Genomic DNA, 27,305 nt, shown 5'->3' with positions numbered 1-27,305 from the left:
TTCTCAGATACTCTCCAGGATGTTTGGGGTCTGAGGGCCACCTGCTCCTCTGCTGGGCACCAAGGCCTCGGCTCACCGACCAGCCTTCAGGGTTCAGGCATTGGACATACAATCTTAAGTAACCTGGTGGGGCAACCCTCATGCCACAGGTGGACAGCACAATAACCACAGCCCAAGAAAAATAGGAAACGGAAAAAAGACAGTTACCAAAGATAATGGCCTGACAGTTTTACAGATACATTCTTTGTAATTTGAATCATAATCTCTAAAATAGGTTATCCCAAAGCCATTAAAATTATTTTCAGATGGAACACTCTCATATATTTTATGAATTTAACATTACCTTAACATAAAAATATATATGAATTACACAGAAATATACCATGGTGAGTCTCAAAATTATGAAACTAGATATAAAAATTACAATTAAATAAACTGAAGAAATGTATTAATGAAATAATAGCAAACTTATCAAATAGTGCTTACTGTGTGTCAGGCACTATTCCAAGTGCTTTGCAATATTTAATCTCTGCAACAATCCATTACGTATTTTTATTCCCATTTTACAGTTGTGAAACAAATAAATGGATCTTTATTATATTACTTGCTTTAGAGCTGAGATGAAAAAGTACAGTGAAGATGTATGGAGAGGAGCAACTCAATGGTGGGGAGATATCTTTTCTTGGTTTTAAAGAATGTGAAGATGCAGGCATAGCTGTCAGTTTGGGGAAGAGGTATAGCAATATGTGTTTCATACAAGATGACCACTAAGGTGGTTATCCCCTTATTTTTGTTGAGCAAAGTCTCATATCTTTATCTGCTGCAAGAGCCTGTGAGTTGATTGGGAAACTGATTTGAGGGAATGGAAACCAGTAACATGTAGGTAAAGACTCCCACATGCTCAGTCCTTTTCTTCTGAACCTTGCAAATCTACTTTTTCATTTCTATCTGCATATTTAGAGATCTCTGGTGCCCTTAACCCCCACTACCCCACCCTAACTGAACTCAGAAGACTGAGTCATATTCCAGAAACACCTGTTTCCCTTTATCTGGCCGGTTATGTGTCTACCACTTCATTAGCATCTTAAATCCCAACTTTTATCAAGATCCCCTGGGAGGCGGGACAGAATGGAGAATGAACGAGGTACGTAGCATTGTGACCAGGGTTGTAGAAGGTGGCGAAGGAGGGTCATGGCCCCCAGTTCTTCTCTTGGAGGCCGATTGCTAGGCCTGCTCTTGTATGTGTAAGGGATAACTAGGCCCTTGTTCCAAGAGCCCAGGATTTTATGAAGCCATCTTAGAGTACTCTCCATCCCACCAGTGGGCAAAATGTGAAAGGGCCCACATTCTTCAGTGTGAACTGAGACATCCTCCTGAAGATACTAGGACAAGAAATGGAGAAAGAGAATGGGTTTTCTACTCCTGCCTATGCAGGTCATGGAAGCTCGCTTTTTTTTTTTTTTTTTTTTTTTTTTTTTTTTGGAGACAGAGTCTCTCTGTTGCCCAGGCTGGAGTGCAGCAGCATGACCATAACTCACTGCAACCTCTGCCTCTGGGTTCAAGTGGTTCTCCTGTCTCAGCCTCCTAAGTAGCTTGGACTACGGGCACACACCACGCTTGGCTAATTTTTGTATTTTTAGTAGAGACGGGGTTTTACCATGTTGCCCAGGTTGGTCTTGAACTCCTGACCCCAAGTGATCTGCCAACCTCGGCTTCCCAAAGTGCTGGGATTACAGACATGAGCCACCACACCTGGCCAGAAGCCCACTTATTAAAGCAACAAACACTGAGTGCCTGTGTCACACTTGGTATTGGTTCTGGTGCTGATACCACGGTGAACAAATAAAATTCTTTGTTGCACTTACATTCTAGAGGTAGTGGGTACAGGCAACAAATAAGTATGAGGCATCAGCCAAGGAGGTTGGGGAAAGAGTACTCCTTTATTCTTGGGGTTCTGGGGGCTACCCTCTGTGAGGTGACCCCCAGGGGCCAGAAGGTTGTGAGGGAGTGCATTGTGCAGACATCTGGGGGATGAGTATTTCAGACAAAGGGAACTGCAAGGAGAAGAGTCTAGAGGTGGAATTGTTCTTGGGTTTTTGAGGAAAACTGTGCTCAGGGCTAATTCAGGTATAACAGGAACATGGGGAAATGAAGGTAGTTGTGTTAGGCTGTGGGAATCTGGGCAACTGGGTAATGGCTCTTGGTACTGCTGACCAGGTCAGATGTGCAAGCCCGGCTCTCCAATCAACCAGACACTCTACTTCTCTCTTCACCAAGTGGTTAGCCAGTAATTGTCTCTTGTTCTAATAACCAAAAACGGAGCCATCATAAACATTTTGAAACCAGTGGAACAATATTCCTGAAATACTGATTTTTAAGAACAACAGCTAGTTATGATGGGCCTGTTTCCAGGAACAGACAGTTTCAACGAAAGTTCTGTCTTGGGATAAGAGTGTCGAAAAACAACGTTCTCTATGCCAAGAATAGAAATTTGGAGTCTTCATTGTTGTCCTTGAATTCCTGAAATAACCTCAGAATGTCCTGATTTGATATTTACTCTGGAAGTGTATTTGACATTTATCTAATTTTCTTCCATTCAGGCTTAAATTATTCATAATGTTTAAAGATGAGCAGTAACAGGACTACTTCAAAAAAGCCCCTTAACCACACAGTTGTATAATTTAATGCCCATTTTATTAAAGGCATTCTAAGTGGTTCATTTTGACAGACGTTTTTATTTGGGGGGAAATGCAGCACAAAACAACTATAGTAAATAACAATTGGAGTGGCCAGGTGCGGTGGCTCACGCCTGTAATCCCAGTACTTTGCGAGGCCGAGGTGGGTGAATAACTTGAGCCCAGGAGTTTGAGACCAGCCTGGGCAACAATGTGAAACCCCATCTCTACTAAAATACAAAAATTAGCTTGGTGTGGTGGTGCATGCCTGTAGTCCCAGCTACTAGGGAGGCTGAGGTGGGAGGGTCACCTGGGCCTGGGAAGTTGAGGCTGTAGGAAACCATGATTGCACCACTGCACTCCAGCCTGGGTGACAGAGTGAGACCCTATCTCCAAAAAAAAAAAAAGGCAGTTGTAGTAAAGGCTGATAGAAAGGGGGATCAGCAAACATTTTCTCCAAAGGGTTAGATAGAAAATATTTTAGGCTTTGAAGCCCAAGAGGCAATCAAGGATATTATATAGGTATTTATATAACAACAGCAAAACATATGTCTACTATTTTTGGGGGGGTGAAACTCAAGATATAACATTGCATACAATGATTTTGCAATACAGGTCTTTTAATGAGAAGAAGGGAATTCTTTTTTGGCATAACAGTTGGCTGAACTGGAGCTGAAAGTTAGTGTTTCTAGTATCACATCAATGGCAAATGTTCTTGGCTCATGGGCTATGTGAAAACAGGCAGTGGGCTGGATTTGGCCTATGGGCCATAATTTTCTCACCCCTTGGATAGAAAATATGGTTTCAGTGTTTAGTCCTGGAGGTTCTGGCCAAAGTTACAAGGAAAAGAGAGAGCATGAAGCATAAAGATTGGAAGAGATACAGTGACATCATTTGCAGATAATATGACCATATGCCTGTAAAACCAACATAATCCACAAAGTGTTAGAACTAATTTTATGAGAACTAATAAAAAAATCTCATCAAAGTTGCTGGAGAGATCATCCTATAAAAATCAATAGCAGGCCAGGCGCAGTGGCTCACGCCTGTAATTTCAGCACTTCGGGAGGCCGAGGCAGGTGGATCACCTGACGTCAGGCATTCAAGACCAGCCTGGCCAACATGGTGAAACTCCATCTGTACTAAAAATACAAAAATTAGCCAGGCGTGGTGGCACACACCTGTAATCCCAGCTACTCGGGAGGCTGAGGCAGGAGAATGGAGAGAACCCGGGAGGTGGAGCTTGCAGTGAGCTGAGATCGCATCACTGCACTCCAGCCTGGGCGATAGAGCAAGACTGTTTCCAAAAAATAAAAATAAAAATAAATAAAAAAATACGTAGCACTTTTCTATACCAGCAAAAACTAATGGTATTAACTGATGGTAAAAGAAAACAACAAACACCAAAAAACTGAAAGTATAGAGTTAATAACCAAGAATACACAAGAAAATCATCAAGGAGAAAGCTTTAAAATGTTAAAGGACATAGAAGATTACCTGAATAAATTGACAGGCATTTCATGCTCTTAATGAAATGAGTTAAAATATTTCTATTCTCTCCTGGTAAATACCTTGTGGATTTAATATATGATAAATGTAGCACTAAGGATCAGTGGGGAAACACAGATTGTTTAGTAAATTGAGTCAGGAAAACTAGATTTGTACTTCATACCACATATAAAGGTAGACTCCAGATAAAGACTGAAATGTGAATGACAAAGCTATAAGTTAATCGGAAAAAATATAGGAGAATATTTTTGCGTACTAGAAGCAGTAAATAATTTCCAAAAGAAACCTTTGAAAGCATAAAACATAAGCCTCCTATTGCCCAAAAAAAGATGAATCTGATTGCATCAAAGTTGAAAGACATCATGGACAAAGTTAATCAACAGTGACTGTGAGAGAAGATATTTGCAATAAATGAAATTAACAAGCTATGGTGTTCCAGGAACTCCTGCATGTATGCACAAGAAAAAGATAGAAATTTGAATGGAAAAATCGCATGAATAAGCAATGTACAGAAGAGGAAACCCCAAAGGCTAACAAGTAAAGGAAGAGATTTTCCAACTCATTAGTATCCAGAGAAATGTTAATTATATAACACTGAGATGCCGATTTACACCTATTACACTAGCAAACCTGGGAAAGCTGGATAGGGCCAGGTTGGAAGAGATATGGAAATGCAGGAACGCTTGTGCACTGATGGTGGAGGTGTAGATGAGTGCAGCCTTTCTGCAGAAAGTCTCGGGACTTAGTTAAATCATGTATATACATACTTTCTGGTGCAGAAGTCCATTCTGGGGCATATATCCAAAGAAATCGCACAAAGATCCAGAAGAGGAAATATATAATTATGTTCACTGCAGCACCATTGGGTTGGCAGGGGGGAGGCAATGTGAGTTTCCGTTACTGGAGGTAACATGTGGTGGATGCATTTGTAGGGGCCCTGGGTAGCAATTAGAAGCTTTAAGTCTGCTAAGGATGATGGCCTCCAGCTCCATCTATGTCCCTGTAAAGAACATGATTTAATTCTTTTCTATGGCTACATAGTATTCTACTGTGTGTATGTACTATATTTTCTTTGTCCAGTCTATCATTGATGGGCATTTATGTTGATTCTGTATCTCTGCTATTGTGGAAAGTGCTGCAATGAACATACATGTGCATATCTTTATAATAGAACAATTTAAATTCCTCTGGGTATATACCCAGTAATGGAATTGCTGGGTCGAATGGTATTTCTCCTTAGGTCTTTGAGGAATCGCCACAACTGGGAGCCAAATGGTGAGAACACATGGACACACAGAGGAGAACAACACACACTAGGACCTATCAGAGGGAGGAGGGTGGGAGGACGGAGAGGATCAGGAAAAATAATGGGTACTAGGCTTAATTCCTGGGTGATGAAATAATCTGTATAACCCCCATGACACAAGTTTACCTATGTAACAAACCTGCACATGTACCCCTGAAATTAAAAGTTTTAAAAAAGAAGCTTTAAGTCTATGATCTTGCTATTTATTTTCCCTTTGTCCCATCAGTTGCTTCCTTTTTTCTCCTGCCCTCTTTTGGATGGAATATCTGTTATAATTCCATTTTATTTGATTTGTTTGTTTATTAGCTATAACTCTGTTATTTTAATGGTTGCTTTAGGGTTTATAGTAAACATCTACACCTTATGGCAGTCTAACTTCCACAAATGATATTATTATGCCACTTCATGTATAATACAAGAATCTTACATCAGTGTACTTTCCTTTCTCCCTTAGCCTTTTTGCTATTTTTGTCATGCATTTCACGACTATATATGTTAAAACTGCATATTACTGCTGAGCGTGGTGGCTCATGCCTATAATCCTGGCACTTTGGGAGGCTGATGCGGGTGGATTTTCTGAGCCCAGGAGTTTGAGATCAGCCAGGGAAATATGGCAAGACCCCATCTCTACTAGAAAAATTAAAAAAAAAATTAGACACGCATGGTGGCTCATGCCTGTAGTCCTAGCTACTCAAGAGGCTGAGGTGGGAGGATCATCTAAGCCCTGGAATCAACACTGTAGTGAGCCTTGATTGTGTGCCACTGCACTCCAGCCTGGGCAACGAGAGTAAGACTTGGTCTCAAAAAAAGAAAAAACTGCTTATTACATTATTATTTTGTTGTTTAGTTATCTTTTTCAAAAATTTTAAATAAGAAAAATATAAACACACTCATATTATTACCATTTCTGATGTGCTTCATTGCTCTATGTCCTACTTTTATGTGGTGACATTTTTCTTCTTCCTGAAGGGCTTCCTTTAATATTTCTTGTAGTAGTGTATGTTTCATCTCACACGTTGTAGTTTTCATCTATATAAGTTCAGTTAAAATGACTATTTTAATGTCTTTGTTGAGCCTAACATCCGTGTAAGTTCTGGGTCAGTTTCAATTGATTTATATTTTTCTCCTCACTGTGAATCATATTTCTCTGCTGCTTTATGTACTAGGCAATTTTTTAAGTTGAATGCCAGATAGTGTGATTGGATTACCTATTTCTCTAAATATTTTTGAGCCTCGTTCTGGAGCACAGTTGAATTACTTGAAAACAGTTTATTTTGATATTGTTTTTTAATATTTGTTAGTTGGGATAAGAAGAGCATTGAATTGAGGGCTAATTATTCTTTACCCTGAGGTAAGAAATTTCTGAGTACTCTACCCAATGCCCTGTGAATTATGAGGTTTTCCATATTTTTCCCCAAATGTATATAAAAACTAACCTCTATTATCTAGACATGAATAGATTTGTAATGTAATTATCTTTTTCTTTTTTTTAGAAGAAAATAAGAGGAATGTTACTTTCTAGAAAATAGTGGGGAGATACTGGAATCAAAAGAGAGACAAAAATACACAAAGTGTAAGTACACAGAGGTTGGGTTGGAGTGTGGAGGAGGCCTAGCTTGGGGCAGGGGATGGAGGACTCCTAAGGAGACCTACAGTAGGCAGAGAGGTGTCCAGGTATCAAGAATTCAGATATCACAGCCTGGAAAGCTGGTACTTCTAATTACATGTTAGCAAAACATTTGGTCAAATGGTTGCTTGCTGTACCTTGGAAGATAGACCGTGTGCTGACAAAGGCTGCAGAGCTGGGGGAATAGACAGGAATGATTCAAGGTATTGGCATATTGGTATTATGTTGGCAACTTCTTGCTGCTTTCAGCAAAACTTATAAGCGAGAGAGTCTTGGAGTTAGCCAAGCTTCAAGTAGGGAGAGCGTTACTAAAGTAGGCGTCCTCTGCCCTCAGCCTCCTCTAAGTTGATTGAGGGTTCTATACCCCAAAATTTATTGCTGCTTCTATACCCCAAAGCAAAGCAGTGTAAGTAATGGCTGTGAAGTAAAAATCTAGGCTTGCCCAAGAAAGGTTGTGAGCCTGCTGGCAAAAAAAAAAAAAGGGTTTAAGGATCCACCTCACCCAGATCCATTGTTTTAGATGGTGTCAAAGTAGCCATAATTAAATTTAAAAAGGGGATGGGATAGGCATAACATAAAAGCCAATCTAGGAAATACCAGAGTTTCCAGGCTTAAATCTATGTCTAGATAAAACTTGGGCGGTGTAGTTACCTGCACATGGAAAAGTCGAGAGGCAAATATAGCAGAAGTCTACTAAGTTTTTGAGAAATTTGTATTGTCAAAAGAAATTTAGCCTTGGCCTATAGCAAAAGCATGATGGAGTCTCACCCTGTTGCCCAGGCCGGAAGTCAGTGGCATGATGGCAGTTCACTGCAGCCTCAAACTCCTAGGCTCAAGGGATCCTTTCACCTCAGCCTCTCAAGTAGCTGGGACTGCAGGCATGGAACCGCTACCATACCCAGTTAATCTTTTCTTTTTTTGAGACAGGATTTTTCTCTGTTGCCCAGGCTGGAGGGCAGTGGCACAATCACAGCTCACTGCAGCCTCAAACTCTTGACCTCGAGCAATCCTCCTGCCTCAGCCTTCCAAAGCACTGGGATTACCGGTGTGAGCCACCATGCCTAACTGCATGTGATTCCTTACTCCTCAAAATAATCTATCCAAATATGCACAAGCAGGAAATGGGTAGCGATCATGAAGGAAAGGGACAAGAAAGAACCTTCCAGAGTCAGGGGCCACAGAATCCTGTGGACATAAGACCATGCTTCCACCAGTCTCTTTTCCTTTACCACATGCAACTCAGCTTTAACCATGCAAATAAGGACAATGTCCTAGGTGATAGTACAAACAAAGAACTGGGTTCCTGAATAACTACAGGGAACAGAGTTGCCAGCCAACTTGGATCATTTATGTTAGATTGTTCATAGAAGATAGAATTAACTCTATCTTCGTTAAATTATATGGATTATGATTGAGTCTCTTACAGCAGCCTAGTTTATCTAGCAGGTTAGATAAACTAATGAAATGTTTAAAACTGATATATTTATCCTTTCCCACTAAACCTACTCCTCCAGCAGATTGCAGTAAATGGCAATTCCATCCTCCTAATTTCTTAGTCCAAAGCCCTTGGAGGCATTCCGTTCTAGCCCCTACCAGGTGCACAGTATCAAACCAGGTCTTGCATTGTGATTTAGCTTAGTGCTTCCCAGAATTCTAGGCTGCAGATACATGGACCGGGCATGGGCTCTTGTCCTAAAAGTGTTAATATCCTTCAACCAAAGATCCCCACAAACATACATATAGTTGAACAAATTGGGTTGAGTATTGCAGCTAGGAAGAACACGCACCATTGGGAAGCCCATGTGTGTCTTAGTAAGAGAGAGGTAGAAAAAGGGCTATAGGATTTGGAAAAAGCCTACTAAGAAAGCTCCAGATTTGGTGTTGTCAGAAAAGGGGAAAATTTAAAGATTGGATATCTCAAAAAATATTGTCAATAGAGAGGAAAGACAAGCATGAGGATAAAGCCGTAATTGGTAAATAAATAGCTGCCACTCATTTTAGCTAAGAGAGGCATATTTGTGGATTGCACAATGATCCTGTTTGATTGATTGCAGAGTGACTTTGTTTAATGTTGATGTTTTATGAGATTGTGTATGTCCAACATAACAATCTGGCTTAGCTGTGAGCAGCAGCCCTGCTTGAGAGCTTGTGATAGCACTGAAGCCCAGCTGTGGGAGTCCAGGATTGCTTTTTTTCTTTCTCAAATAAGTGATGGTGCCTTATCACAGGCAGCCAGCCTCTCTCTGAGACTCCAGGTGAGGGAGAGGAGCTGTCTCAAACTCATTCTGCTCCTCAGAGGTGTGCATCTTCAGCCTGCACCCCTGTCTGGCCATTATGACACTTGTTCCTGTCACTACATTGACTCAGGGTGCTTCTGAGCTGTTCTAAGAACCCAGAAAAATGATGCTGCTCTGGTCCATTTACCCTTATCATTCCCATTTGTCTTTTTTCTTCTTTCTTTGGAAAGAGATTGTTCTGCTTGTTGGCTGGGCACAGTGTTTCATGTCTGTAATGAAACATAGTGTGTGGATCGCTTGAGGTCAGTAGTTCAGCCTGGCCAACATGGCTAAACCCTGTCTCTACTGAAAACACAAAAATTAGCCAAGCATGGTGGTGCATGCCTGTAATCCAAGCTACTTGGGAGACTGAGGCATAAGAATTGCTTGAACCTGGGAGGCAGAGGTTGCAGTGAGCCAAGATCACGCCACTGCACTCCAGCCTGGGTGACAGAGCAAGACTCTGTCTCAACAACAACAACAAAAGGGGGGAATTCTTCTGGATGTTTCTGTTTCTGATCTACGAACATTTCCTATTTTCCATTGGGTATTAATATTTCATGCCTCACTTGCACAAAATGTTTGGAGTTGAAGGGGTAAGTTTCAGTGTGAGCTCAAGCTGCTGTCTTGACTTGGAAATAGCAGAGGGCCTTTTTGTGCCTCCCTCTGGGCTGTAGTTTCCTAATACGTGGCACTACCCAGCCATCTCTCATCATCAAAGTGGTCCTCAGTTGTTATTGTTATTAATTTTCTAAGTGTTCTCAAGGCTTTGCCAGGTCATGCACTTCTGGGCATCAGCTGTTCTCTCTCTTACATGCCAACAGTAAAAATTGAGAGATTTCAGCATAACTGGTTGTCTTTCTACGTAACCTTTTGCCATATTTCAGCAAACCAGACCAAGCATTTGATCCAGGAGTAATAATCTGAACCTAATTTAGTCTTCTGATCTGGGAGAAAAGAAAGATATGGGGATCTTCAGCTGCCTAGAAAACCTCCTCTCATTAACCTTTATGCCCATAGGGGCTAAGCCATTCTTCTTGCAGGACCCATCTTGCTCTGCCCTAACACCCATGGGTAACTTTACATTTTTTTTGAATCTGCTGTTGATGGGAAAGGGTTATTAGTGGTGAAGGATCTTGCATGTCTCTTTGCCCAAGCCTGTTAGCTTTCAAAAGAAGAAGTTAATAACATTCCCCATCAATGCCTCCTGACAAAACCAAGTACAGGTTGCTGAAGACAGGTATTGTTTGCATTTAATGAAATCTCACTTACTGTGTTCACAGTAGATAACTGTGGTGGTTGAAGGGGGTTTTTCAAGAGTGTGAAAGGATCCTGAACCCATCTTATAGGATGGATGGTATAGAGAAGCTGGGATCTAGAGGCATCTCTGTCAAGCTGGTATCAGCCCCAGCAACATCTATCTGTCAGTGTCCCCAACTGAAAAGAGAATTCTAGGATGCAGAAATCATGGGGCAAGTCTTATATTCTTATATTATTTATAATGCTCTTATCAGATCACTAAGAGATTGGCAAATCAAAGGGTAAGCAGCACTCATGGGGACTTGGGATAACCTAACAGGGAATTACTGCAGAGGAAGGAGAATCCTGAAGCTCAGAGAAGATTATGAGACACTAGAGGAAGATTATGGGTTCAGGGGCAAGGAAGACCCTTCATTCGCTCCCTGTCAGCCTCACATCCTCACAGATACAAAGACAAATTACATGACTGCAAGGTTAATGATTTATTGATCATGTAGAGTCAGGTGTTATTCACGTAGAGTTCCCCTGGCTGTGTGACAAGGACAGTCAGAAATTCAGAGAAAACCTTTGATTCTTGGTGAATTTCTGAGTCTTCATAGGCAGTTAGGGAAGATCCTAAAGATGCAGGGATGATGTCTTCATGTGTGATATGATGGAAATCAGGTCACAGAACTTGTCACAAGAGGACATGGGGACCAGGAAGGGAAGATGGAGTCCAGGTGAGGAAGTATTCACTCAGCCCTAATTAAGCAGAGACGAGAGAGAACACAGGAACTTATTAAATATGCCTTGCATTGCATGAATGATGAAGAGAAATTCTATTACAGAGAAAAATGATGAAGAAATGGATCTGACCTTGTATTCTAACTTATGGTATATACTAGAATAGAAGGAGGAAGGATGTTGAGTAAATGACTTTTGCTTTTTTGCTATGGCTAGTGCCATCTTAACCTTCCCCCAGGTGATTATATGAAAAAGAGAAAGGAAGTAATAAAGGGTCCTAGGTTTGTTTCTGCCATCTTCAGCATTAGAATTTTTGAAGAATTTTTGATAAATTGAGGAATAATGGCAAAATCTATAGATATCTCTTATTAAATACTTGCTTTATGCAAGCTGCTAAGACTTTCACATACATTATCTGAATAAAGCCCTATGATAAATCTAAGGTAGTTGAGGAAACTGAGTCTATTTTCCGGGTTGATGGAAAATGGGAAGGTCAGACAGTTCCATTCCCAGGTTAGAAGTCAAGGACATACAGAGTACAAAGGCAGAAATGTGGATCGTAAGTTAGAGGGTGAGATGGCCTCCTAGGAGATGGTCCACAAACAGAAACGTATTTGAGTTTCATACAACTTACTACTATGTTTCCATTTCATATATGAAGTCTTAGTGATTTTTAGCACATTGTCAATTACTGGGCCCTTTTCACAAGCATTATATCCACACAGCAACTCTGTAAACTAGGCATCATTGTTTCCTCTTTTTTTTTTTTTTTTTTTTGGTCTTTTTTTTTTTTTTCTCCCTTTCATGGAGAATGGCGTCTCGCTATGTTGCCCAGTCTGGTCTTTTTTTTTTTTTTTTTTGAGACGGAGTCTCGCTCTGTCGCCCAGGCTGGAGTGCAGTGGCCACATCTCAGCTCACTGCAAGCTCCGCCTCCCGGGTTTACGCCATTCTCCTTTCTTAGCCTCCCGAGTAGCTAGGACTACAGGCGCCCGCCACCTTGCCCGGCTAGTTTTTTTTTTTGTATTTTTTAGTAGAGGCAGGGTTTCACCGTGTTAGCCAGGATGGTCTCGATCTCCTGACCTCGTGATCCGCCCGTCTCGGCCTCCCAAAGTGCTGGGATTACAGGCTTGAGCCACCGCGCCCGGCGGTCTTGAGCTCCTGGGCTCAAGCAATCCTCCCACTGCTGCTTCCCTAAGTGCTGGGATTTCAGGTGTGAGCCACCATACCTGGCCCATTGTCTCCTTTTAAAGTCTTAGGTTATTTGCTCAAAGCTCATGGGAGAATTGGGTCCTCTATCCAGGTCTTCCAACTCCAGATTTCAAGCTTTTCCCACAAGCATCCCTACCAAATTATTTTTATGGTGTCTTTGGGTGCAAACCCCTAATGCTTTTGGAAGGCACTGGTCCCTGGGCCACCCTCTCTCCACCGGAGTCAGAGATCACCAACCTGGAGTCCTAGGCTGCTCCCCCATCTCGGGCCTGGAGACAGCGATCTGTTGAGGGAAAATAAAACAAATTCAGATACCGACACCAGTTTATTTTTCAGAGAGAAACCAGATGATTCTCCAAGTTAGCACAAAGGGAACTGATTTGGAAGGTATTACTTCCCCTGGATTACTCCCTTCTGTAACATGGGAATTTAGGAAGAGAACGCCGGAAACCCCAACTTACCAACTTTAGTCAAGTCAAATATGTTTTCCTTAACAATCCCATGTTCTTCACAATATTTCACAAACCTCTCCTTGAGTTGTGAGCTCACATCCGGTGTTCGGGCTGTGGGAAGAGTGACAGTCACTGCCATGTCTTGGGTATTCATCATAGAGGCAAATGAGGGGACAGGGCTCCAGACGGATGGGAAAATGAATGGCACCCATTGGATGCCCAGGCAGAAGTGTTGGGGTGGGATATAATGTGTCCTAAAGTTGACATCAGTAGCACAATGAAAGATCATTATTTCCTATCACTGAGCTTGAGGGATTACCAAAGGTAAGCATCTGTTTTCAGAGAAGGAGAGATGGCCCAGGACAAGGTGAGGAAGAGCACTTTGTATCTAAGTTCCTTGCCTTCTCTCCTTTCCCCACCCCAAGATGAGTGTCAGCATGAAAATACTCTACCATAGAGCTCCAGCAGTAGGAATGTTTCCCCATTCTTGAAATTCTTGTTATAAAAAAATATATAATTATCATAGTCCGTTTCAAGTATGTCAACGACATTGTGTCCCTTATCTGGAGGAAACAGAACACAGTTCAGAACTCCTTTGATCCATAGAAAGCAGTTGAAACCCTTTACCTGTTCTTTCCCATGACACAAGTTCAAGTGCATATCCCATTAGAGATAGTGAGGATGCTGAATGTCTTCCATTTGCATCGCCCTGGGCTTCATGAGGCAAATTCTGAGAAAAGGGTAGGTTGATCACTAGTAGTCAAAAAAATTTAGCCCCAGCAGCAACTCAGCCTTTAATATCCACCCCCCCGCCAGACCTACCCACCTCCAGCAGCATCTCTGTCAGTGATGTGTCTCTGTCCTCTCTAGAAACCCCACTGGCATTACTTACTTGATGCTACATCCTGAACAATGTGCTGTGGCGATGACCATCAGGCATCAGAAAGCCAGGCAGAGAATAAGAAGCTGTCCTGCCAATTTACTTTTTTTTTTTTAAGACAAGGTCTCGCTTTGTTACCCAGGCTGGAGTGCAGTGGCGCAATATTGGCTCACTGAAACCTCCTCCTTCAGGGTTCAAGCCGTTCTCCTGCCTCAGCCTCCCGAGTAGCTGGGATCACAGGTGTGCGCCATGATGCCCAGCTAATTTTTGTATTTTTAATAGAGACAGGGTTTTGCCATGTTGGTCAGGCTGGTCTCGAACTCCTGACCTCAGGTGATCCCCCCTGCCTTGGCCTCCCAAAGTGCTGGGATTACAGGTATGAGCTACCATGCCCGGCCCCAATTTATATTTTTTGCCCTGCCAGTTAACTTTTGTTGCAGGAGGTGCATATGACCAAGTCACCTTCCTGAGGCTGATTGTATTATGTGGCAGGCACTGGCTTTTACATGAAAGGTTCTCCCAAATTCAGGTTATTGGCTATTAGATGGCCCCCATTTTATTACCAAAATAGTCATTGATCAGAAATTGATCAAGATCCTGAAGATACTGGGGTTTAGTAAATTCCTTGCAGTTGGGAGTACAATTTAGAAAGACTTAAAAAAATACTTACAGTCAGCGCTACATATGGCATTCTTTTCTGTTGGTTTACAAGCCAAATTAATTTCAGTACATGTTCCATTTTCACTGTAAAACAATAAATTGATGCCCAAGAGCTATTGATGAGGCTGACTTGCTCACCTTCTACTCTACCAGTAACTTGAGTTTCTGATTCGACTTTTGAACATTTGTTTGTACAATTATCAAAGACCTTTTATGTATATTATTTCACATGATTTGATATGTTAAGAATGACTTAAATGACAACTTCTATCACTATTGCTACTTTCCACTGTTGCTATTACTACAACTACTTGTCTAGATCATTAGCTGAGTGTTCACCACATGCCAGCCTCTCAAGTAAGTGCTTTACAAATATGATCTGCCTTGGTACACACACACACACACACACACACACACACACACGCACCCCAAAACAAAAACAAAACAAAACAAAAAACATGAGGAAGAATTATTCTCATTCCCTTTTACCCATGAGGAAAGGGAGGTGGAAAGAGATTTGTTTTCTTGGTAACACAACTGGTAACTGAAAGATTCAAATTCAGGCTATTAGTTCCAAGTTCAGTTTGCTTAACCTATGCTATATTGTCATACTACTTATGATTCTGATATCCCTCTACCTCCCACTTCCCCCACTCCAATTAAATTTATTCTTGTTACTGACTCTTGTCTCTGAATCTGGAAAAGCCCCAGATCCATCAAGTCCTGGATCAGTGCATGTGTGTGTGTTCAAGACCATACCCAGGCTTCCATTTTTGCTTCCCCAACTAAAAAAGGCTGTACTTACATTTCATGCAATTTAAAAGTCAGAGAAGAGTCCCCCAGGTAATCAATGTGTTCGACAAAAACTCTCATGCTTCCATCTTCTTCTATCTTTTCCCTGCAGTCAGAGGCCAAGAGAACCGAATACCACTCTCCTGAAATCTGCAATTAATAAGATCACTGGGTAAGAAAAGAGGAGTGGGGATACCACATAGACACTTCTTTCCTTGAACTCTGGCCTGTGGGCCAGGGCTTATAATGAAGTGAAGATAGAATTAGAACTCAGATCAGTTGGCACCACACCTAGGGCTCTTTCCACTTCCCCTTTAGGGAGGATGGAGATCCCCAAGCATTGTCATCTTTTCACATGGTACAATTGCTCTTAACCCAAGGTCAGAAACCAACCCTTTTGTCTGATATGTTAAGGAACTCCTGCCCTACAATAGGATCCACATGGCTTCAGAATCCCTGAAACCATTCCCCAGAGCCAGAAGTCATTGTGCTCCATGACTGTACCTTTGACAGGTTGAAGTTGCTTGTCACAGCGTTATTTTCTTCCTCCTGGGCACAGACGAGGGTCAGCCCCAGACACAGCAACAACAGCATCATCTTGGTAGGGGATAGCACTGCTTCCTCCACAGTTGCTGGGGGTGGGTCTTTCTCTAGCAGTGGCTCCACTCCCCAGCTCATCTGTCTTTATATCCAGTCTGTGTTCAGTTTTTTGTCCATGGGGCACTACCTTTCCCTTCCTCCTCCATGAAATGATCTTTCCTTCACTGGTGTGTGGCCAAGGATTGTTCCTACCCTTTTGAAACTTGGCAATTCCATCTCTTTTAGATCTAGCTAGTGACCTCAAATTTCCCAGAACACATTATCAAGAAAAATAGCAGATGCTCTAAGGGGCTGTCATTTGGAACTAGATTTAACTGTGGATCTGGCTTAAAATCAGAAAGCCGATTATGTGTGGCAGGAATGGGCATAACTGAGAAACAGGATGTGCCAGAATCTCTGTTCTACCTCTTATACAAGGTGTGAAATTAGGTGAGTTACTCAATTTTTACAAGCCCCAGAAACAAACTGTTCTACCAAAGATGAAAGCACCTATCACAAAGCACTAAAATAGGGTTGAACAAAAAAAGTCTTTGAAGTATGGTGTCTGGTATTCAGTACATTCAAATTCCTTTTCCTTATTCTCTGAACCCAACTCCTGCAGCCTTCCCTTTCCCCACAATGAGTGACCAATATTTAGTCACTATGTGTATGTCTTTACCATAAGAGACATACACATGGGCTCATAAGAGAAAAGGGGAAGTACAAGATATTATTCCTTCCTTCAAAGAACCTTCAGTGAAGTTGGAAAAATGTTTCACATCCTTGGTAAAAATTTAAACCTACAAGCACATGAAATGACCCAATTGAGTAACCTAATAAAGTTACTATTATAAACTATAATAAACGTTTATAATAGTAATGGAGGTGCCCAAACACTGTCATCTTTTCATATGGTACAATTGAAAAGGGGCCAGAGTGGGGGTATCATGTCAAAAGAGCCTACGAACACAGGTTTTGGAGTCATGAAGACTTGGGCTTCATTCCTATCTCTGCCATTTTGAAGCCATGAAGATAGATTGTGACTTCTGAGTCTTCTGTTAGTTTCCTTTTTTTTTTTTTTTTTTTTTTTTTTTTTTAAGATGGAATCTCACTCTATCACCAGGCTGGAGTGCAATGGGCGTGATCTCGGCTCACTGCAACCTCTGCCTCCTGGGTTCAAGTGATTCTCCTCCTCAGCCTCCCGAGTAGCTGGGACTACAGGCAAGCGCCACCACACCCGGCTAATTTTGTATTTTTAGGAAAGATAGGGTTTCACCATGTTGGCCAGGATGGTCTCCATCTCTCGACCTCATGATCCACCTGCCTTGGCCTCCCAAAGTGCTGGGATTACAGCCGTGAGCCACCATGCTCAGCCTGTTAGTTTCCTCTTAACAGGGCTGATGACACCTGTTTAATACATTGCTAGGGATTCAATGGGGTGATGTGCGTAAAACCTCCAGCATCATGTCTAGCACACGTTGAGCTGGTGGGTCAGAGAATGCTTCCAGGATAAGGTAGGACTTGTAGTAGGTGTTGAAAGTCAGGGAGGGTATGGAGATATGGTGTCCGTGTGGGAATAGCATTGCGGGAGGGAGGAATATCATGAGATAAGATCTTATGCCACCAGCCAGGGTTGTTATATAGCTCATTTCTGCCTTGTGCTAATGGTCTTCTTCTGTATCCCCAAAACCAAAAAGGGTTTGGCATTATGGGAGGAGCTGAGCACAGGGCAATGAACCTAGGAATGGTGACATTCTGTCTGTAGCCTGCTTAAAAAGTCATCCCAGACCCTTGTGTGAGTTTTCCTGGTTCCTGCTCAACCGATGTTCAGTCACTGGTGTTTTGAGGCCTGTGTAACTTCACCATCATAGGTGGCTGTGGGCTCTCCTGGCCCTGAGATGGAAGAACTGAGCTTGATAAGTGGTGACAAAGGCTGTGTACTTGATTTCCTCCATTTGACTCTCTCCAAGAACTCATGGCAGCCTGTGAGCCACCAGGTTTGCAAAACGAACCCCCTTCTTCCTGGGTCATGATGCTGAGGGAAGAGTCAGCTACCACCGCAGTATCCAACCCCTCCCACTGCCACTCCTAACTCTGCACTCTCACAGCACCGTATGGTGACTCTGCTTCTGTTTTCATTACCTGTGAGAAGGTAAATTCCCTTCTGAAAGTTGAGACATCTTCCTTGTTGTACCTACCATGGTACTGAATACATAGTATCACCTTTGGAATGTTTATATACTAAATCCTATCATAAAAGCACTAAGGATTCTTGATATTAGAGGCAACCTTCTAGAAAATCATTTCATAAATAGGAATATTATGTTTGGGTGATGACATCCTAATTTACATTATTGGACCACAGGAATAGAGGGAGAATCTAGGACTGAAGACTGTGATCAGAGCCTATGTTTGGATGATCTTACTAAAATCTGAGTTGAATATTTCACTCTCTGGCTGCTTGCTTCCATTTCAAACCTACCACATTTTTGATGGTTGGTTTAAGCATTGCCAGGACAGCCTGTGATCACTGAGATAGCAAGGTCAAGGCTGCAAAAATTCCCAAGAGGTATGATGCAATCTAGCTAGGCAATTAGTGAAAGAAAACCTAGACAAACCAAAGCTGAACTAATATTAAAATGTGAAATCAGTCAGGAGGGATGCTTTGGTTTATGATAGAATTCCATTAAATAATACTGTAGCGCTGCATTTAAATATTTGTGGTAGGAACTATAGATTAATAACCTGACACACTTTCACAAATTATAGATGATCAGTAAATATTGCATCAAATGAACTGTAGACTTCTTTAGTGGAGAGGATTGGAAGAAGTAGAGAGAGAGAGAAGGATGACAAAAAAGAAAAAGAATAACCACTGATGTTAGCATCTCCCAGACAGTATAGAAAGTATAAATACATGAAGCAAAGATTTAATTTATAAAAGTTCACTTGACCACCCATCTACAGGGAATACATCTATTGTATAATGCAAGATACACAGGGTATAGGATTCAGAGTAATTTGTCTGTAGTACAGCAATTTGCTTTAGGAAATGACGCTATTAAATAATTTTTTTTAAAAATAGTGACTTAATTCGACTAACATTATCAAGTGCCTCTTCTATGCTAGGCCTATACTAGGCACTTTGAGGGCTAAAGAGATAAACCAGATGGGGGCTGTGCCCTCAAGAAACTCCTGGCCAGTGTGGGGATGATTTAAAAACAAATAAACTACCAGGTCTAAAGTGAAAAAAATTAGGAAAACAGAGGTGCCAATAGTAATGAACAAGAGGAATAACAAGAGAAAGACTGACCACCTAATTCTAGGTATGAAGCCAGAAAATTTTTTTCCTACAGATAAGCAGGACTTTGTCTAAGACACACAAATTCATAAGAGTGGAACATAGCAAGCTTTTAAATTTTTTATTTATTTATTTTGAGAGGTGTCTCACTCTGTCACCCAGGCTGGAGTGCAGTGGCGCCATCTCAGCTCACTGCAACTTCCACCTCCTGGGTTCAAGCAATCCTCCCACCTTAGCCCTGAAAGTAGCTGGGACCACAGGCATGTGCCACCATACCTGGCTAATTTTTTTTTTTGGTATGTCTAGAAGAGATGGAGTTTCACCATGTTGCCAGACTGGTCTTGAACTCCTGAGCTCAAGTGATCTGCCTGCCTCGGCCTCCCAAAGTGCTGGGATTACAGGCATGAGCCACCGCGCCTAGTCAGCAAGCTTTAATGGACCTCTCCTGATACAGTGGAGAGAGAAACAGTGGAGGTTCTCTGGAGTAAAGGTTCTGTGCTTTCCAGCAGGGAGAAAGGAGTGAGTTGAGTTGTCCTACAAGCCTGGGAGCCCCAAGGAAGCAGCTCCTTCCTTTCTGCCAGGGGAGGAACGATGCTTCTGATGAATGAGTCTCGGTCTGTACAACAGTACTAGATGGACCGAGTGTACGTCAGTTATCTGTCACCATCCTAGAGAGGTGGCCTTTGGATCTTCTCTTTTATGAGACCAACTGATTATGATCCTAACTCTTGTCAGGATTAATTCCAGGACTGAATTCCACAATGTATACATATGTCACAACATGCTGTATACCACAAATACACACAAATTTTTACTTGTCAATTAAGAATTTTTCAAAAAGATTACAAAAAACGTCATTCCAAGGCTGAGCTGCTCAGGCCCCAAAAATCGATCAATCTTTTAAGAACATGGCATTGACAGCTGAATCCAAACTGCTGTATTAACAGTCAAGTTGCATCAGCTAGTTTTATATTTGTGGCCTTTAGATTTCAACAGACTTAGAAACAATCTGGTAATAAAAGAAAGAAGGTTTTGTTCAAAGTCGTATTTGCTTAAGGAGCTCCAAGCACAGAATTGTGCCAGAGTGTACTTACCATGACTAATGGTTATGACTGGGATGTATTTTTGCACCAGTACAAGTTTCATCAGTCCTGGGGCCACATAAACAAAAATAATATTTTGATGCTGGAAATAAAAGAACTCAGTAAGTTTTGATGAGTGTTTTACAAACATTATCTTCTTTAATCCTCATAATAGCTCAACATGGTATGTATCAATATCCTGTTTTACAGTGGTATGAACTAAGAATTAGAAAGGGGAAGTAATCTTACCGAGGTCACATAGCCAATAAATGAGAGAACCCATGCGTGAACCCAAGACTGATTTCAAAGCCCCTACTCTTTTTGATTCCACTACACAGGTCATGGCTTAATGTTTCTAACATGAAGGGCAGATGGTTGAATAGAAGGAACAGGAATAAATAACCCTGTAGACCCTAAGAGGAATCTGCCTGGTAGTCACTACTGTAGAAACTGCATGCAGATTTCTTAAAAACATGGTACTGTGACTCATGCCTGTAATCCCAGCACTTTGGGAGGCAGAGGCTGGTGGATCACAAGGTCAGGAGTTCAAGTCCAGCCTGGACAACATGACAAAACCCCATCTCTACTAAAAATACAAAAATTAGCCGGGCATGGTGGCAGTCAACTGTAATCCCAGCTACTCGGGAGGCTGAGGCAGGAGAATCACTTGAACCCAGGAGGCAGAGGTTGCAGTGAGCTGAGATCATGCCATTGCACTCCGGCCTGGGTGACAAGAGCAAGACTCCATCACAAAACAAGCAAACAAACAAAAAATGTGGCACTGAGGGTAGCTACAAGAGTTTGATAAAGTGAAGACAGAGGAATAACTCTTTCCTGGTCAACAAATATTTGATGAATGAATAGGGAGTATTGCTCTCCTAATAATGAATTAGAAGTCTTCATAGCAAAAAATAAGAACTATTCCCTTCCAATTATGGTGTCAAGTACATGGTCATCAATCACATTATGACTCCCGTACCCACCTTCAATCTGTCAAATAGAGTCATGGAGCACAGTGACTTCTGACTATGCTTCTGCTCAATATAGGGCATTTTATATAGAACCTAAGGGAAAAGTCAGCCAGGTAGTTGAAAAATGACAGGCCCAAGTAATGACTCAGTGTGTGGGTAAGGGGTTTATGGAGTCCATATATGACCAAATGACAGACCATTTATAACCAAGTAACTGGACTGAAACTAGCTGACTGGAAATGGACATAATGACGTTCTCAGTCACACTTTTGATTAATTGAACAATTCATTCATTGAGAAAGTCAATGGGAATATTTAAGTCCTGTTATATAACACCAAGGCATATTCAGTTCAAAGAAGATAGCAAGAAGCACACGCTTATTTATGTGCCAGAGTGGAAGTATTCCTTGGTCCCCTAGCATCCAGGATGATTATCCATTCTGCTGGTACTGGCTCAAAATGTGCTTTAAAATATCTACTCCTTTTACCAATAGAAGATCGCTTGGAGCCACCAACACTCCATCTGTGTCAGCTGGATGCTAGCCCCACATAACAGATGCTGATACAGACTTAGGAATGCAAAGGGTTTATTGGGGAATAACACTTGTGAAAGGAAAAAAGAGAAAGCAGAATTAGAGAAGGAGAATTGCCAGACAATGATGTAAGTCTAACAAAGCCTCTGTTAGCCCAATGGGCATCTCTGGAGGATGCTCTACAACTATAACCTAGGAAAAACCGGGCCATACAGAGATACGAGCTGAAGGGGCACAGTGAGAAGTGACCAGAAGACAGGAGTGTGAGCCCTCTGTCAAGCCTGGACAGGGCCACTAGAGGGCTTCTTGGTCTAGCGGTAACACCAGTGCCTGGGGAGGCAACTGTTACTTAGCTGACCTTGGTCTAGCAGTAGCGTCAGTGCCTAAGGAAGGCACCCGTTACTTAGCAGACCGGGAAAGGGAGTCTCCCTTTCCCCGCGGAAGTTAGAGAAGACTCTGCTCCACCACCTCTTGTGGAAGGCCTGACATCAGTCTGGCCTGCCTGCAGCCATCCAGAGGCCTAAATGTCTCCCTGTGATGCTGTGCTTCAGTGGTCATGCTCCTATTTCACTTTCATGTTCCACTCTGTACACCTGGCTCTGCCTTTTAGATAGCAGTAGCAGAATTAGTGAAAGTACTAAAGTCTTTGATCTTTCTGTGAAGAGCATAGAAGAAATAATGATGGAAGCTGTCCTCTCTCTCTCTGCCTCACCTACCTAAAAGGGAAAGGACCCCCTGTCCAGAGGACACGTGACTCACGTGACCTTATCAATCACTGGAGATGACTCACACTCCTTACCTTGCCCCTTTTGCCTTGTATACAATAAATAGCAGTGTGGTCAGGCATTCGGGGCCACCACCAGTCTCCGCACCTTGGTAGTAGTGGTCCCCTGGGCCCAGCTGTCTCTTCTTCTCTTTGTCTTGTGTCTTATTTCTATGATCTCTTGTCTCTGCACACGGGGAGAAAAACCCACAGACCCTGTACAGCTAGTCCCAACAATGCAACCAACTGAAAACCTAAGTAGGAGGATACTTTTGTAACAAATAGCTTAATCTCAGCCAGTCACAGCAGCCAAGCTTGTCAATCACAGGCATCAACTGATCAGACCATGTTGAAATCAGAGAAAGGCAGAGCCGTAACCAATCAAGTTACTTCTGTACCTCACTTCCATTTACTGTTCATAAATGTTGCCTGTGCATCCTGAGGAGTGGAACCCTCTGAACTTCTGGTTCTGAGGGCTGCCCAACTTATAAATATTTATTTGCTTAGTTAAACTCTGTTAAATTTAATTTGTCTGAAGTTTTTTCTTTTAATAGTCTCCATAGCATATAGAGCTTTATTTTCACACAACAGCAGCCAACTACTTATTGGCTCATGTTATTATCAAAATATAATTCACAAAGAGTTGAGAAACATAACCCTGAAACAACCATGCTCTATAGGAGCATGTGTCAGATTTAATCGTTTAACTCATGATTTAAGGAACCAGAAGAATGACAGCTTATCCAAAGGAGGCTATGAGAAGCTGATGAGAAGCTGATGTAAATCAGCAAAAGAAAAAAATTCTGGAATGAAATTGCTAAGTTAGATAGAGAGTGGTTAATGTCCTAAAGACAATAAATGTACAACTTTGTGGTTATCTTCTTGATTGCACAGAAATTATTTACATACCTACCAAACAAAATGATTTTCACTTTCTCAGATTTTAAAATTACTTTCTAATTTCAGAGTCTGGCTCTTAAAAAATAGTAAATAATAAGTTAAACATGGTCACATTTGCCAGGAGAGCCAGATGAGCCTATGAAGGCTTATTAGATAGTGCTCTAGGCCATGTGCGATGGCTCACCTCTGTAATCCCAGCTACTTGAGAGCGTGAGGCAGGAGAATCACTTCAACCTGGGAGATGGAGGCTGCAGTGAGCTGAGATCATGCCACTGCACTCCAACCTGGATGACAAAGAAACTGTGTCTCAAAAAAAAAATAGTGCTCTAAAAAGACGATTTTTACCTTTTTTCAATTTTTGTATAATTTTTACCTTTTTACCTTTTTTCAATTTTTTACCTTTTTACCTTTTTTCAATTTTTGTATAATTCTTCAAAACACTAGTTTCTATGGTCGCGCATACATTGGAAAGGTAACAGTGAAAAGATAATTGAAACCTGGGTTCAAATTCTGACCTCACAATTCGACCTCTGTGATCTTCAGTCTCCTCAGAGTTGTTGCAAAGATAACATGAAAAGGTTTAGAAAGGGCTAGAAAGCAATTGATTCCCAATAAATATTGGTTCCTTCACAGGTTTCCTCTCTTCTTTTGAAGATAGAGACCATATCTGGTACTCCTTGTGTCCCTGAGCTCTGTGTAGTGGGTTTTCAATAAATCAAATCATCTTTTACTGTTTTTTATATATATATATATGTCTTATCTGTGATTTAGGCAAATTCCTGTCTTCCTGTCTCTGGCCTTCAATTTACCTATTGATAAAAATGAAAAGATTCAGAGTTTCTTAAGTCAGGACAGCACTAGTTCTAGAAGAGGTTTTGGAAATGGGGTAGGGGGAGCATTTTTGGTATTTACAGTAACTGGAGAGAATGACATTTGGTATCCTGGATCCAGAGGTGATAAACCCCCTTCAGTGAGCAGGCCAGTCCCCCACAAGGTGGAACTGTTTCATCCAACACAGTTCATCAGAGAGAGAGAGAGATAGAGAGAGAGAGAGAGAGAGAGTAGAGCGTGGGAGAGAGAGGGAAAGAGAGAGAGAGAGATACTTTTAAACAGATTTTGTGAGAACTCACTATCACGAGAACAGCAAGGGGGAAGACCAGCCCCATGATCCAATCACCTCCCACCGGGCCTCACCTCCAACACTTGGAATCACAATTCAGCATGTGATTTGGGTGGGGACACACAGCCAAACCATATCAGCCAGCTAGTTGCATTCTGAGTTCCTTTCAAACAACTCCTCTTTTCTCCATTCTTTTGCTCGTGGCCTTGCAACCACATCCCCCGCCAGTGGACACTGTCCCTTCAAACAGCTGGTTTACATTATCTGTTTCTGGCTTCCTCCTGGGTACTTACACATTTTTAAACCAAACCTAGTTTCCCTATCAGCTCCCCCTTTTGCCTTGAAAAGGGAAAAGAAAGCAAGTCCTTTAAGCCAAGACACCAAACCATTTTTCTTCTGGGAAAGCAGGCTTCATAAAACCACGTGATTCTTTTTATTAAAAACTAGCAAAGCAGGAAAACAAAGTAGCCACAAGGTGGCAGAATAGGAGAGATTTTAGTTTTCTGCAGGATAATTGATGAGGAAATGTGTGAAATGGACTTAGGAAGTCGCCTGTTGTGATGTATTGATAATGTAGCATATAAAAAATTGAAGGAAAGAGGGAGGCAGGTCAAATGCTGCTGAAAAGTCAAGTAAAATAAGGACCGAAAATATGTCCATCTGATTTTGTATCCTGGAGATAACAGGTGGCCTTAGAAAGACCTGTACCTATGGGGTGCGGAGGCAGCAGCCTCACCAAAATCTCTGCCATTGTCTGTGCTTCTGTCTGTTCCTGCTCATCTACAGATGAGAGGAGAAGAATTAATAACTCCATTTTCTATCAGCAGCTTGGGATACAGTTGAAGCTGGTTGAGGGTAGCAAAGAGGAAGACGGACTGATTTGATGCTTGGCTGATGGGACCAGAGGCTGCAAGTGAAGCAAGGCGCAGGATTGCCCCCAACAGGTCAGCCAGAAGCTGAGCTGCATCCCACAGCCACCTAATGTGGGTGGTACTTCCTTTCTTCCTCTGTGTATTGTGAGAAGGTTTCTGTGATTAGGGGTATTAAATGTTGGTTTATTTTTGTTATTTATATATAAATAGAATTTACAGTACAAACTACAGGACTGGTACACATTATGGTCCCTTTTAAAAATGGAAAAGTCTGTTATTTTGACAACTTTGAGAAACATGGCAATGGCTATTGGCTCTAATCTTCGTTTCATTGATTTCCACTCACAAGAGGAAACTGTCTTCTACACAACTTCCAAAGCAAACTTCTAAGAGTGGAAATGAGTGAGATCGCTTCACTCCACTGCTCAAAATCTCCAGCGTCTTCCCATCACTCTGGAGATTTGGGGTTCATGGGCTTCCCTGGGGATTCTCAGATGGAGGGAGATCTGAAAATGGGTGTCTTAAATTTGGGGATGCTGAGATTTCAGGTGATACCTTTGGGAGGAAGGACTGTGAAGGAGTTGGATGAGGAATCTACTGAAGTTTGGTGAAGATCAATAATTGACAGCATCTGCAGAGCTGAAAAATCTGAGGCCTATGGGGAGTGTGTTGGTAGGAGATAAATGAATGGGACGACTTGTGAGAAGTTAGTAAATTAGAGAACTATAGGTTTTAGTGATTGTGGGGGCCAGAGGCTCAGGTTTGGGGGATATTTTTAGGGATTCAGTGTTGACAGTCTATAGAGGTCAGTGATTTGCTGTTTGTGGATTGGTTGGGATATACAGAATTCAGGGGTTGGAGGAAGTTGTGGGATTCAGTGTTTGGAGGGGCCAGTGGTGGTCAGTGAAGAGATACTTCTGGGAATTAGTGATTGGGGTTGCCTGTGGGTAATGGTTATTAGGATCTGTGGGGTCTATGCTTGGGATATTTCTTTGTTGGTGGAAGCTATGACAATCAGGAATTTACAGGAGGTACTGTGAAGTTAGTGACGTGAGTTATTTGAGAGTCCACTGTGATTTGCTCTTGATTGATGACTGTAGAAGTCAATTATTGGAGAATTGCTGGATATTTTGTGAGTCTATCAGGATCCATTTGGTGATCAGTGGAAATCAGTGGTGAAGGGGAGTCTAGGATTCAGTTGAGAGGCTTCTGTGGATGTTGTGATTTAGGGGTGTAGGAAAGCCTGCAATCAGGGGATTTCTGTGGACTCAGGGATCTATGGTTTCAATGATTTGATATGGGGGAGTGTTAACTGGAAGTATGTGATTTGAGAGTTTTTCAGGCATCAATGAATTGGAGCCAGCATGGCTCAGTGGTGGGGGATCTGTGAAGGGCAGTTTTTAGAGGTTGTATTTTTACTGACCTTTAAAGATAAATTATATATTGTTGAGTGTGGGGTTGGGGGGGAACATGTTTCAGAGACAAGCCCACAAAGATGAGAAAGAATCAACATATAAACACTGAAAATTCAAAAAGCCAGAGTGTCTTTTCTTCTCCAATGGCCACAACACCTCTCCAGCAAGGGCATAGAACTGGACTGAGGCTAAGAGGAATGAATTGATGGAAATAGGATAACCTTCTACAAAAATTAACTCAACATGGATCCAATAAGATTTAAATGTAAAATGCAAAACCGTAAAACTCTAGAAGGAAATCTAGGCAATACCATTCAGGACATAGGCATGGGCAAAGATTTCATGATGAAAATGCCAAAAGTAATAGCAACAAAAGCAAAAATTGACAAATGGGATCTAA

The 27,305-nt window shown here is 41.8% G+C and overlaps 1 protein-coding gene across 5 annotated transcripts; it reads right to left on the bottom strand.

The window, feature by feature from the left end:
* Positions 1-1,921: 1,921 nt before the first annotated feature.
* LOC123569172 (major urinary protein 4-like) lies at positions 1,922-20,449 on the bottom strand. Of its 5 annotated transcripts, none has more exons than XM_045373657.3 (7): positions 15,874-16,135; positions 15,383-15,519; positions 14,588-14,661; positions 13,490-13,600; positions 13,047-13,148; positions 12,823-12,868; positions 1,922-2,303 (listed from the first exon to the last, which is right to left on the bottom strand). In XM_045373657.3, exons 1-6 carry the CDS (start codon positions 16,045-16,047, stop codon positions 12,831-12,833), a joined length of 636 nt encoding a protein of 211 aa, XP_045229592.2. In that variant the 5' UTR covers positions 16,048-16,135; the 3' UTR covers positions 1,922-2,303; positions 12,823-12,830. The 5 variants fall into 5 exon arrangements, with proteins under 5 accessions (XP_045229592.2, XP_073872899.1, XP_073872898.1 ...); XM_074016798.1 differs by lacking the exons at positions 1,922-2,303; positions 15,874-16,135 and adding exons at positions 11,121-11,394; positions 20,344-20,449 and having other exon boundaries at positions 13,490-13,767; XM_074016797.1 differs by lacking the exons at positions 1,922-2,303; positions 15,874-16,135 and adding exons at positions 11,121-11,394; positions 20,344-20,449.
* Between the last annotated feature and the right edge of the window lie 6,856 nt (positions 20,450-27,305).

The sequence above is a fragment of the Macaca fascicularis genome, chromosome 15, assembly GCF_037993035.2.
Source record: "Macaca fascicularis isolate 582-1 chromosome 15, T2T-MFA8v1.1".
Classification (NCBI taxonomy): Eukaryota; Metazoa; Chordata; class Mammalia; order Primates; family Cercopithecidae; genus Macaca; species Macaca fascicularis.
This window is presented reverse-complemented; position numbering and strand designations above follow the sequence as displayed.

Excerpts from the sequence above, each read along its gene's own strand:
- LOC123569172 (XM_045373657.3), bottom strand. The coding sequence starts at position 16,047 with ATGAGCTGGGGAGTGGAGCCACTGCTAGAGAAAGACCCACCCCCAGCA. Across the intron at positions 15,520-15,873 it reads GCAACTTCAACCTGTCAAAG|ATTTCAGGAGAGTGGTATTC; the intron begins GTACAGTCATGG and ends TATTAATTGCAG. Across the intron at positions 12,869-13,046 it reads ATTTGACTTGACTAAAGTTG|ATCGCTGTCTCCAGGCCCGA; the intron begins GTAAGTTGGGGT and ends TTCCCTCAACAG.